Source organism: Aotus nancymaae, unplaced genomic scaffold, assembly GCF_030222135.1.
Source record: "Aotus nancymaae isolate 86718 unplaced genomic scaffold, 86718_ANA_hifiasm-v0.15.2.pri h1tg000007l, whole genome shotgun sequence".
NCBI lineage: Eukaryota > Metazoa > Chordata > Mammalia > Primates > Aotidae > Aotus > Aotus nancymaae.
Window position 1 is genome coordinate 13,310,335 of NW_026988418.1, and position 13,493 is coordinate 13,323,827.

Sequence of the window (13,493 nt, forward strand, 5' to 3'; positions counted from 1 at the left end):
CTCCCAGAAATAGAAAAGCTATAATCACTACAACACAATCTGAAATTAGTCCCAAACTGGTAAATTTAAAGAAAGAAACATTCCTCTTTCTTAAGGCTTTATTAAATCAGGTTCTAGGAATTAATAAAAAGAGTAAACTAGATCATGAGACCCTCCTCAAAATATAGGGGAAAGTTGCTTTCTTGAAGCTGAATCCTAGACCATGCATGGTTTATGTTAAATTGAAGCAAAAGAATTAGTCTCATCAGAGAAAAGAATAAAAATTACCTACCTCTTTTATTAAAGCATTTGGTTTTCAACCAGCTATATAATACATGTGATGCAAATTAAAGACCCCACAATTTGATAAACCTAAACTGAGATAAAAGCTTTTTAGTGTTTTATAGGAAAGTTTAAAACATTTACAATTGTTAGTAAGCTGCAAAAAGGTTACTAGCATTTCTCATAATCACTGCTATTCTTGTGGTGGTACATCATTGGTAATGACACTACTAAAATGAGAAGTTACAATATTACAGCATAGAATCATACTTCCAATTTTTATCAAAATTATTTTAAGTTCTTCCTAATATATTTATGACACTGGGACTGATGTCCCACCCAAATACATTTATAAAATTGTTTTTGTAAAGTACCTGCGGTAGTTACAGGACTGGAAAAGATCTTTTTTTTTTTTTTTTTTTTTTGAGACGGAGTTTCGCTCTTGTTACCCAGGCTGGAGTGCAATGGCGCGATCTCGGCTCACCGCAACCACTGCCTCCTGGGTTCAGGCAATTCTCCTGCCTCAGCCTCCTGAGTAGCTGGGATTACAGGCACGCGCCACCATGCCCAGCTAATTTTTTGTAGTTTTAGTAGAGACGGGGTTTCACCATGTTGACCAGGATGGTCTCGATCTCTTGACCTCGTGATCCACCCGCCTCGGCCTCCCAAAGTAAGATCTTTAAACATGTATAAAGCTGTATGTCTAACAGAATGAAAGGCACCAATTAATCCAATTAGTTAGTGAAGACAGTTTCTCCTATACTATATGCATTACATATACCTCACAACCTTATTGGAAAAAGGACTAGTATTTCCATTTTAAAGATGAAAACTGGGTTAAAGAAACACTATTACACACTAATTGGTAGAGTTGAATGTTTTAAATCTTATCTTTGTAATTTCAAAATCCATGTCCTATTTACTATATCATGTTGTCAACAGAGACAGATACATGCAAATGAGGTTTTAAAGGCTGGTGGTGGTGGCTCACACCTGTAACCCCAGCACTTTGGGAGGCCAAGGCAGACGAATCACAAGTTCAAGAGAACAAGACCATCCTGGCCAACATGGTGAAACCCCATTTCTACTAAAAATACAAAAATTAGCTGGGCTTGATGGCGCATGCCTATAGTCCCAGCTACTCGGGAAGCTGAGGTGGGAGAATCGTTTGAACCCAGGAGGCGAAGGTTGCAGTGGGTTGACATCAATCACCCCACCGCACTCCAGCCTGGCTGAGTGGGACTCTGTCTCAAAGAAAAAGATAAACAAAACAATCTAAGGGCCAGCATTTGCTTTGGACCTGCTCTAGCACAAATGTTATTATATCAACCCTTTTCACCAAAGTATTCCTACTTTCAAGATCAGTTTCCTAAATAGACCTCATAACTAATGAACAAAGGATTTCTTTCTTTTTTTCCTTTTTTTTTTTTTTTTTTTTGAGACAGTCTTGCTCTGTGCAATCTCAGCTCACTGCAACCTCAGCCTCCTGGGTTCAAGCAATTCTCCTGCCTCAGCCTCCTGAGTAGCTGGGACTACAGGTGCCCGCCACCACACCCAGCTAATTTTCGTATTTTTAGTAGAGATGGGGTTTCACCATGTTGGCCAGGCTGGTCTTGAATTCCTGATCTCAGGTGATCCATCCACCTCGGCCTCCCAAAGTGCTGGGATTATAGCCATGAGCCACCGTGCCTAGCCCAAAGAGTTTCTTAATTTGAACTTCAGGATTTTGTACTTTGAAATCATTTTAAATTTTTCTGTGCTTACACATACGGTGAGTTTCCATGAGGAAGAATTCATTGATTTTTATCAGTTAATCAAAGGAATTTATAACTCGAGAAATGTGTAAGAATCTGAAGAGAGAGGAAGAAATGTAGTCTTTAGCTCTGTTAATAGGTGTGCAATCTTAACATTCTAAGTGAGCATTACTCTCTCACCTCCACAACTTTCTGATGCACATGTTGCTTTCTCTGCCCTTCATTACTTCTCTCTGCCTACCACCTTCACTGGGCTAATTCCTTCTCATCACTCAAGACTCAATTAATACATCCCTTATTCTAATCTAAGACACCTTCCTGAACTACTACCACATCCCCCAGGCTTTCAGGGAACCATTCTCTGGCCTCAGAATTCTATGTTGCCTGAATGATAATTTTCTAGCTCTATTTCTCCTCCACTAGAATAGGAGCTCCTTGAAAGCAATGACTTTTTCTAATACAGCTCTAAATTTCCAGAGTTTAGCACAATGCTTGGTACACAGAAAGTATTTAATATAGTTTAGAATGAACAAGTAACTTTAAAAACAAATACAAATCCTGGGAAACAGAGTGAGACCCTGCCTCTACAAAATATTTAAAAATTAGTTGGGTGTGGTGGCATGTGCCTGTAGCTCCAGTCAATTGGGAGGCTGAGATGAGGCAACCACTTGAGCTTGGAAATAAAGGCTGCAGTGAGCCATGATCATGCCACTGCATTCCAGCCTGGATGACAGTGCAAGACCCTGTCTGAAAACATAAACAAATATACCCAAAGCAAACCTAAGCAAAAAAACAAAAAAACAAAGCCAGAGGTATCACATTACCTGACTTCAAACTATACTATAATGCTACAGTAACTAAAACAGCATGATACCAGTACAAAAACAGACACACAGACCCATGGAACACAATAGAGGAACCAGAAATAAAGCTGCACACCTACAACTATCTGATCTTTTACAAAATAGACAAAAACAAGCAATAGGAAAATGACTCCCTATTCAATAAACAGTGCTGGGATAACTGGCTAGTCATATGCAGAAGATTGAAACTGGACCCCCTTCCTTTCACCATATACAAAAATCAAAGCAAGATGGATTAAAGACTTAAATGTAAAACCTAAAACTATAAAAACCCTAAACAAAAACCTAGAAAATACCATTCTGGAAATAGGTCCCAGCACAGATTTGATGATGAAGACATGAAAAGCAATTGCAATGAAAACAAAAATTGACAAGTGTGACCTAATTTAACTAAAGAGCTTCTACATAGCCAAAGAAACTATCAACAGAGTAACCAAACAACCTACAGAATGTGAGAAAAATTTTGCAAACTATGCATTTGACTAAGGTCTAATATCCAGAATCTAAAAGGAACTTAAACAAATTAACAGGCTAGGCACAGTGGCTCACGCCTGTAATCCTAGCACTTTGGGAGGCCAAGGTGGGCAGATCACCTAATGTCAGGAGTTCCAGACCAGCCTGGCCAACATGGCAAAATCCCATCTCTACTAAAAAATACAAAAATTAGCCAAGTATGGTGGTGCATGCCTGTAATCCCAGCTATTCATAAGGCTGAGGCAGGATAATCCATCTTGGGCAACAGAGTGAGACTTTGTCTCAAAAAATATGATAAATAAAAATAAAAATAAAAATAATGGGCTGGGCATGGTGGCTCATGCCTGTAATCCCAGCACTTTGGGAGGCTGAGGTGGGCGGATCACAAGGCCAGGAGTTAGACACCAACCTGGCCAACATGGTGAAACCCTGTCTCTACTAAAGATACCAAAAATTAGCCGGGCCTGGTGGTGTGTGCCTATAATCCCAGCTACTCGGGAGGCTGAGGCAGGAGATCACTTGAACACAGGAGGCGAGGTTGCAGTGAGCCAAGATCATGCCACTGCACTCCAGCCTAGGCAACAGGGCAAGACTCTGTCTCAAAATAATAATAATAATAATAATAATAATAATCAGGCAAAGGAGATGAACAGACACTTCTCAGAAGACATACATGTGGCCAAAAAGTATATGAAAAAATGCTCAACATACACATACATGTGGCCATATGATAAATGCTCAACATCACTAGTCATTGGAGAAATGCAAATCAAAACCACAATGAAATACCATTTCACACCAGTCAGAATGGCTATTACTAAAAATCAAAAAACAACAGATGCTGGTGAGGCTGCAGAGAAAGGGGAACACATACACATTGATAATAGGAATATATATTAGTTCAGCTGCTGTAGAAAGCACTTTGGAGATATCTCAAAGAACTTATAACAGAACTACCATTTGATCCAGCAGTCCCACTACTGAATATATAACCAAAGGAATATAAATTGTTCTACCATAAAGACACATGCACACATATGTTCATCGGCACACTATTCACAATAGCAAAGACATGAAATCAACCCAAAGCCCATCAACAGTGGACAGGAAAAAAAATGTGCTATATCACAGAATACGGCACATAAAAAAGAAAGCCATAAAAAGGAACAAGTCCTTTGCAACAACATGGGTGGAACTGGAGGCCATTATACTAAGGGAATTAACACAAGAACAGAAAACCAAGTACCACATATTCTCACTTATAAATGGAAGCTAACCACTAACTACACATGGAGACAAAGAAGGGAACAACAGACACTGAGATGTGCTTGAGGGTGGAGGGTGGCAGGAAGTTGAAGATTGAAAAACCACCTTTTGGATACTATGCTTATTACCTGGGTGATGAAATAACCTACATACCAAACCCCAACAACATGCTATTTATCCATATAAGAAACCTGTGCATGTACCCCTGAACCTAAAATAGAAGTTGAAAAGGAAAAAAGTAAAAATAAATACACACATACATACATACATACATAAAATAACACAGCCCATACATAGTAATTTCTTCCACAAAGCCACCACACAGAGATTCATCTATTACTCCAGAAAGAAAGACAAGCAAACTGGCCAGGCGTGGTGGCTCATGCCTGTAATCCCAGCACTTTGGGAGGCCAAGGCGGGGGGGATCACCTGAGGTTGGGAGTTCAAGACCAGCCTGACTAAAATGGAGAAACTCTGTCTCTACTAAAAATACAAAATTAGCCGGGCGTGGTGACACATGCCTGTAATCTCAGCTACTTGGGAGGCTGAGGCAGGAGAACTGCTTGAACCCAGGAGGCAGAGGTTTCAGTGAGCAGAGATTGTGCCATTGCACTCCAGCCTGGGCAACAAGAGTGAAATTCTGTCTCAGAAAAAACAAAGAAAAGAAAAGAAAGACAAGCAAACTATAATTATTGGCAGGTTGCTTTTGATGTTCCTTTCCCCAAGTCTCAGAGATTTATTTCTGTAAGATTGTTCAAAATCTTTATTTAGGAATTTACAATCTTATATAAAAGTTTGCAGTCCTATACAAAATTTCAGAAATCCTTTTGTGTTTCTTTGTTTTGTTTTCCTTCAGTTGACATGAAAGTACATTTTTTTCCAAGTCTGTTTAGAGACTCAAAAGTACACAACCAATGATTCTCAAATATATATGACAAATAAAAAACATTCTCCTTTGGAGTTTGGAAAAAGAGAAATTTCTTTTATGGATCCCATTAAATAAATGAGGAATATAAAAAGCAAAGATTAGCATATTCTCATATGGTGAACATTATCAATGCATTACTGCAAGCTTTTAAAGTTGCAATAATTTTTATAATCAGAAACATCAAATTCATCTAAGAATAAAATTTTTCCTTAAATCCATATTAAAATTAATGCCTACTCCATTGCTGAAATTTAACAATTAATAAAAATACTCTAAACTCACATAAAACTGTGCTGTTCTTAAATGACTCAAAGACAAAGTCGTGATTTTGTTTAGAATATATATGCAAAATATTCACATCCTTTGACCTTCTTAATATATACAGATCTTTAGTATCTTTCATTGAAAGTGACACTGAGCCACGATGCTGAAACTGAAGCAAATTACAGCATTCATAGATCTCAGAAATATAGATATTATCAAAGATCCTTAGAAGAAACAAGCACATAAACTTTCTGTCAAAAAATAGTGTTTTCTGTACCAACACTTTTGAGATCTTAATAAAGTTATAGCTCACTTATAATATAGAAAATCTAAAAGTGATGAATATATTTTAAACTTTTGAAAATATTTCCAAAAATGAATAAAATTATGTAAGTCCACATTCCCTTTTCCATAATTCTAAAATCACCAAATATCTAACTTTGGCACCAAAACTAATTTGATAGCAAAACTCGACCCAATTTTATGTGACTCCATTTATAATTTTTATTCACTTACTGTGAATGTGAATTTTTTTTTTTTTTTTTTGAGATGTAGTCTGGCTCTGCTGCCAGGTTGGAGTGCAGTGGCATGATCTTGGCTCATTGCAACTCCACCTCCCAGGTTCAAGCAATTCTCCTGCCTCAGCCTCCCAAGTAGCTGGGACTACAGGCACGCACCACAACACCTGGCTGATTTTTGTATTTTTAGTAAAGACAGGGTTTCACTATGTTGGCCAGGATGGTCTCCATCTCTTGACTTCGTGATCTGTCTGCCTCGGCCTCCCAAAGTGCTGGGATTATCGGTGAATGTGATATTGGTGTAATTGATTACATGGTACTATTTCATACCCCATTCGGGGTATTATGTAATCGACAGTACATATGCAGTATTGCCTTTCCATAATAAAAAGAAATCTGAGTTCTGAAATATATTTGCATCCAAACCTGCCAGATAAGGGACTGCAGACCTGGATTTCCTCTTCTTTTAAAGGTGATTTTCTACTATGCCTTTAAGAAAAATATATACTAAAAACACAAAAAAAATTAGCTGGGCATGGTGGCGCGCTTGTAATCCCAGCTACTCAGGAGGCTGAGGCAGGAGAATTGCTTGAACTCAGCAGGTGGAGGTCGTGATGAGCCAAGATTGCGCCATTGCACTCTAGCCTGGGTAACAAGAGCGAAACTCCGTCTCAAAAAAAAAAAAAGAAAGAAAGAAAAATATATTATCTTTATTTCTCTCTCGTTCTCTCTCTCTCTCTCTCTCTCTCTCTCTCACACACACACACACACACACACACCCCAATTAAGATATCATTTCTTTGGGAGTGTAAGACATTGTATACTTTCCATACCTTATCTCTAATTCTCACCATAAAAGTAGCTGTTATTATCCCCAGTCAAAAAATACAAAAACTAAAACAAAAAAGGCTTAACTATTACTTTGCCCAACCACTAACACAAGCTATCAAATAATGTTCTCATTTCTAAGGTTTTTAAATTTTCAACAATCTGCCCATAATTGGTTTCAGATTCATGTAGAACTGCTTTTTAAAATAGACCCATTTATTTCAAAGAGAGTGATCAAGGTACAGTCCATTTTAACAGACTGCATCATTTTTTAAAAAATCTGTCTATACAGACCTCCACGGAATAACCTAACAAAATAGAAAAACAAATGATTTTACCAGCTAATTAAAACAAAAGCTTTTTATGATAGCTGAAACAGAGGGAGACGAAGCTAAGAAAAAGAAGCAGGTGCAATCTAGCATGAGACTAATACTCCTACATTTAATTAACTCAAAGTTTTTCTTTTTTATTAGTATTGATAATCAAATTTATACGGAAAAAGAAAAGTCCTGACAATTGTGTCCCCATTTCAAAGCACAAGATTTAAAAAGAAGAAACTTCCTTTTGTAAATCTGACCTTCTTACAGAGCTATGTACATGTACTGTAAGAAGCTTGAATATAAGAAATTTCAAATGTATTGCATATACTTTACATATAAAAGCATGCTTAAGATATCTTAAGTATCCATTCATTCCTCCAAGAAATTCCTCAAAATCTACCTCATATAGAGACCAGTCCCATGATACACAGTTCAGGTAACAATTCTACATTCTCTAAAACTTAATGTCTACCTTTCTTCTGATAGCAAAGCAGTGAAAAACCAATGAAGAAAAAATAGAATTTCTTATATGTTTACATAGTTGCTTTTATATGTAAAGTATATGTAATAAATTTGAAATTTTTTTATATTCAAGCTTCAAGTGAACTAAGGACATAACATTTATTGGACACTTCAAGTATATTATTTCTAATATTCGCAATTATCCTGCAAATAGCAAATATCATCCCCATTTTACAAATGAGGAAACTGAAGATTAGAAAACTTGAGTCCAAGGTCCATATCTAATAAGTCACAGAAGTAGGGTTTATACAAGGATCTAAGCCCAGTTCTTTCCATTTCACCTTGCTAGAATATGCTTAGCTTAGAATATTTCCTGTAAGGCAGGAATTTTCATCATGGCTCTGATTTCTTTAGAATGTGGTATGTTGTAACACAAACAGTAAGCCAAATCATGAATCTGGATAATATTTAAATTGTCAAAAAAACTAATCTTCTACTAATTCTTTGCAGATCTTAATCAAGTCGTCAACTCTGTGCTAAAACTTCTCCACATATAAAACATAGAGAATACTCTAGAGAGTTGGTATGAGACTGAAGTAAAATGTATAAAGCACTTAGTACAATATGTGGTACAAAATAAACACTTCATAAATGTTAGCTATTTCAAGTGAGATGAGAAATTACCAGATGGTCATATTTTGTACCAAGCGACTCCAGCCAGCAATAGCTGGATACCTAATCCAAAAACAGTCAATCCTGACACTGGACTGTGATTTAGTAGTAAAAGATGATGAGAGTCAATAAAACTTCTCTCTCTTGGAAATTTGAATTAAACAAAGACTGAAGCGTTTATTTGCCTAAATGGCCTAGCTTTTCACCATCATCCATTTCCTACCGTCAGTGTTACCAATGACCTCTCTGTTGCTAAATCTAGTTTTTTAGCCTTCATTTTGCATTGCTTGACAGCATTCAGTCTATTGAGTATTCCATTTATCTTGAAACATTCCTTTGGTTGTACTCTGATCTCTTCAGTCCCTTTGGAAGGCACTGAAATATTATAGCTACTAAACACTTCATCCCAGGCCTCTTCTCCCTCTAGGCAATTTCATCCACACCCATGGCTTGAGTAATTGTTTCTATGTCAAAATAATTATCTCTATGCCAGTTTAGACTTTTCTTGTAAATTCAACTGCCTTGTCAATCTCTCTTATTTGGATGTCCTAAAGATAACTCAGTCTCCATACATTTAAAACCAAATTCATAATCTTTTCTCTCACACCTAGCCAAGGCCCCTTCCAATGCTCCCTATCCCAGTAATGGCACCACTAACTATCCAGTTGCACAATTAGAAAATGAGAAGTCTTTGATACTTCCTTCTCCATCATCCTCATATTTCACTAAGTCCTATTAATTTTATCTCCTAAGTATTTCTCAACTCCTTCTCTCCATATCCTCTGCTACCTTCTAAGGTCTCTCTATACGCCCTCTTGTATCCTCTGTACTCCACACTGTAGCTGATGGAGAGTATATCCTATATTCACTCTTCTATTCTCTGTACTCTCCACATTGTAGCCAGAGTTATTTTTTAATTATTTCTAATCATGGCATGCTCCCATTTAAAAACCTTCAGTGGCTTCCCATTATTCTTAGGATTTCTGGCCCAAATTCGTATCATAGTCTACAAAGTACTGGAAGATCTGGCTTCAGACTACCTCTTCTCTCTTCCCATTGCCCCACATGTACCCACATTTGTCTCCTTCAGTTCCTTAAACACAGCATATCAGTTTTCCACCTGCCTTGGGGTCTTTGCACATGTTTTTCCTGCTGCCTGGATCTCTCTTTGCCCTCTTCTTCAATTATCCAATCCCTATCATATCTCAGCGAAAATATCACTTCCAGACAGTATCAGTAATTCAGTTATTCATCTAAGAAATATTTATTGAGAACATACTATACTTAGAACAATTCTAGACATGTGGTGTTGATAAAACAATTCCCTTGTAGAGCTTACATTGTAGTGGAAGGAGACAGGTAATAAGCAAAACAAGTTAGTAAATTAAATAGTATGTTCAAAGGCAATAAATGCTATGAGAAAAAAGGGAAAAGAAGAACAAGGCAAGCTAATCCAAAGCAGGGAATTACCAGTGCCTAATTTATTGCCCAGCATATAGCTAACACTCAATAAATATTTGCTGAGTGGATGAATGAATAAAGGAATGAGCATGTTCAAGTTATGAGGGAGCTAAAATTACAAGTAGAGGAGCTACTCAGTAAAACAGAGATGCCATGAAAGAAAGGGAAATAATGAAGGTCTCGAGAGTTAATGGTTCCTTGAACCATTTCTGATGGTGTCATAGTTTTCAGTTCTAGTTTCTGGGGTGTGTATGTGCTAGAAACACACACACACACACACACACATACACACACACATGAGGACTGAAATAATTCAAGTGGATTACTCTTGTAATGATAATACCTGATCAGGACACATATACAAGGTTATGTATACCACTGCCACCACCCATCACACACATACCCCCAAATCACTGCTTTTCTATCCACACACCCATGTAATCCCATGACATCCAGTTCTTCAGTGGTCTGCCTCATTTAGAGGCAACTCCCTCCCATATACTCAAAACTGTAAAAATCTTTGCATTCTTCTATGACCCTGTAAGGCACTTAAAGCCAGTATCTCACAAAGCCCAGACATATGCACAAGGGGTCCCCTCAGGAATAGGATTTTGGGTCTCCCTTCCTGTCAGTCTCCCTGTCCCTTAAAGACTATCTTCCACCTACAGAAGTGTGGACAGGCACTCCTTTGTGATTCTGAATGACATGACCTTCAAGATCACTGATCCCACATACACTCACATGCAGGCTCCAGCTTCCTTTAGTAGGCTCCTAAAGGACTGGGGCTCTGAGTGTCCCCTCAAGGCCTCTTGTCTTTTTAAGGACTCATACAAGATTATTTGCATAAATTTCTCTGTGACCAGGAGTGACCCTGAGGACACTGCACATCCCCAAACACAAATACTCTAACTCCCCCTTCCATGGCACTGTCTGATATTAAAGTAACACACCTTCCACGTATAGCTCCCTTTTTAGAGTCAGAGCCTCCTACTCCCACCCCCAGCCCAAATCATGCCCCTTTTAGGGATCTCTCCCATGCTCCCACAGGGCTGTGTACACCATGACACAGCCTAGCCCTAGGATTAGACTTCACCACAGGTGATCCCAAGATTGGGGTCCTGTGTCTTCCCTCGGGTCCCAGCCCCTAGCAGGCCCATGCTCCCTCAGAAGTCTGCACACTCCCTCACACTCCCGTCCACCACCTGGATTTCAAGGTCCTTGTCCGCCATTCAGAGGGGTACACACCTCCCTTGACCCCTGACCCTGAGGTCATAACCCACCGCGCATATACACAGGGGCGCCTTTTCAGGAGTAGGGCCATGCCCGAGTCCCCTATCCCCTGACGCCCAGGACAGCCTGACCGCCTCAGCCTTCCCCAGATCAACCGCCCCCACAGACCTGCCTCAGGCGCCGTCTGGCTCCGCTCCGCCATTTTTGTTGTCCCTCAGTCTCCGAGCCCACGCGAAAACCGCGGGGCAGTAGGGAGCGGATGGTGGGATCAGCCGGCTGACAGGAGCTCCCTCAGGAAGACGCGGCACGACGGTTGCCAGGGCAACGGGCGGCCGGCGCGCGGGCGGCCTGCGCGCGGCTGAGGGCGGGAGGGACGCCTGGGAGGAGCGTGCGTCTGAGGCCCCGCCCCTGTGGTGCGAGCTGGGTCGGGAGCCGGGACCCTGGCTCCGCGACGCTGCTCCCCTACAACGGAGCCACCGCATCCTGGCAAATGAGCATGCTCTGCCACCCCTAGAGCGCAGGGGCCAGGTCTGTAGGGATGGCACTTTCCTGCCCGGGTCCTCGTACTGATCGCCCAGGCTAGCTAAACTGGCTTTTCTGTGGTTGATGCTCAACTTTGAGGACTTAGGACAGGTTTCTTTATTTCCCAAAGCTTCTCTTGGCTTGCCTGGGTGACTTGTCTTCAACTGAAATGCTTCGAAAACCAAGTGTGCTCACTCCAGCCCAAACACACACAGGCCCAAAGGGTTCTGGCTCCTTGCTCCTCCGCGATGGCAGCAACTCTCAACTAGAAAAAAACTTACCTTTTTGCTGATGTATTTTTCAGTAAATATGGGATGCTTTTTCCCACCTTTCAGTAGTGACACACATTATCTTCTAAGATCAACCTGGAACATTACCCTTCCTGACCAGCTCTGCCCTCCCACAGTACCCTGTATATGCCCTCTGTTCCAAATGCTTTTATGCATTATTTCCTTCTCGACCATGTGCTCTCTGATACCTGGGGCTGATCTCTTATCTTTGTATACTCCATAGTGAAGTGTGGTGCATGACACAAAGCAGGTACTCAGTCAATGTCTTCTTAATGGAAAATGATGGTAATCTGAAAGGAAGTGAGGTGGAGAGAGTGAAAGGGGAAAGGGGGGAAACGCTAACAAAAATGTGTTATTGAGCTGATTGCTTTAGTAGACAACAATTTTTAATCTTGCTGGAGACTCTGAAAAATGGGTTGGAATGTGCGCCTGCCATGGTCCCACTGAAGAACACGGAGGCTGGGGCCTTTATCTCCTTATTTCTGTCTCCATTGATTGAGGGTTACTCTCCACCTCCCCCTTTGAACTCTCTCACATTTCTTGGTTATCCTTGCCAGGGCCGAGCAGACTTCTGGTGTTTGAGAGAAAGCCTTGAGGCAGAAATGCAGAGACAGACCAGAAAGACTTCTAAGTAAGACGCTGGCCACATGCATGAAACTATCCATTCATCTGTATTAAAATCAGGGATAAGAATCTTCTACAGAAAGTTATATGAAAATATCTATCAGAATTATCTCTCACATTTGAACAGTTTAAAATTCACAAGCCATGTCCACACAACTATCAAGATGAATATATATGTGCTTTCCACAGTCCTAATGACAGTTATGTAAAGGCTGTGAGGGTTGTGGGAATTTCTGAGTCAGATGAGTCATTAAGGGCTAAGAAGAACAAAAAAACTACATTAAGCATAGGAAGCTGGAAAAATAAAGAGAAATATTTGGGTCTACTCTGACTGACCTTATGGCTTTATGATCTTGGGCAAATCACTTAAACTCATTGAGCCTCAGTTTCCTCTTCCAACAAATTGAGACAAAGGTCCTGCCTACCACAAAGAGCTGCTCTAAGACACAAATAGAGTGATGAATGAAAATGCATTTGATGAGTATAAATCCAGTCAATAAAGAATCTAGCACAGTTTAGAATAATTCACTTAAGCAAACATCCCCCATGCCTTTTGTGAGCCAGGCTTGTGCAGGTGTTAAGGATTAAGAGACAAATATAACACTATTAAATTGAACCACATTGGTCAATTTAAATTTTAAGTAAAATTTAGAACTCAGTTATTTAATCAGAGTAGCCACTTTTCAAGTGCTCAATAGCTACATGTGGCTAGTGGCTACCATATTGGACAACATATATATAGAACATTTCCATCAC

At 39.7% G+C, this 13,493-nt stretch overlaps 1 protein-coding gene across 5 annotated transcripts in view; it reads right to left on the reverse strand.

The window, feature by feature from the left end:
• Window positions 1-11,661, reverse strand: part of LOC105705079 (BEN domain-containing protein 5) — a 1,464,486-nt gene extending 1,452,825 nt beyond the window's left edge. For 3 of the 5 annotated variants that reach the window (XM_012434677.2, XM_012434676.2, XM_021673303.2), the window contains exon 1: window positions 11,470-11,545. In XM_012434677.2, coding sequence (XP_012290100.1) covers window positions 11,470-11,503 — 34 coding nt within the window. In that variant the 5' untranslated portion in view covers window positions 11,504-11,545. Of the gene's footprint in view, window positions 1-11,469 lie in introns of all 5 variants that reach the window. The other 2 variants (XM_012434679.2, XM_012434678.3) reach the window with 1 other exon arrangement.
• Window positions 11,662-13,493: the final 1,832 nt, after the last annotated feature.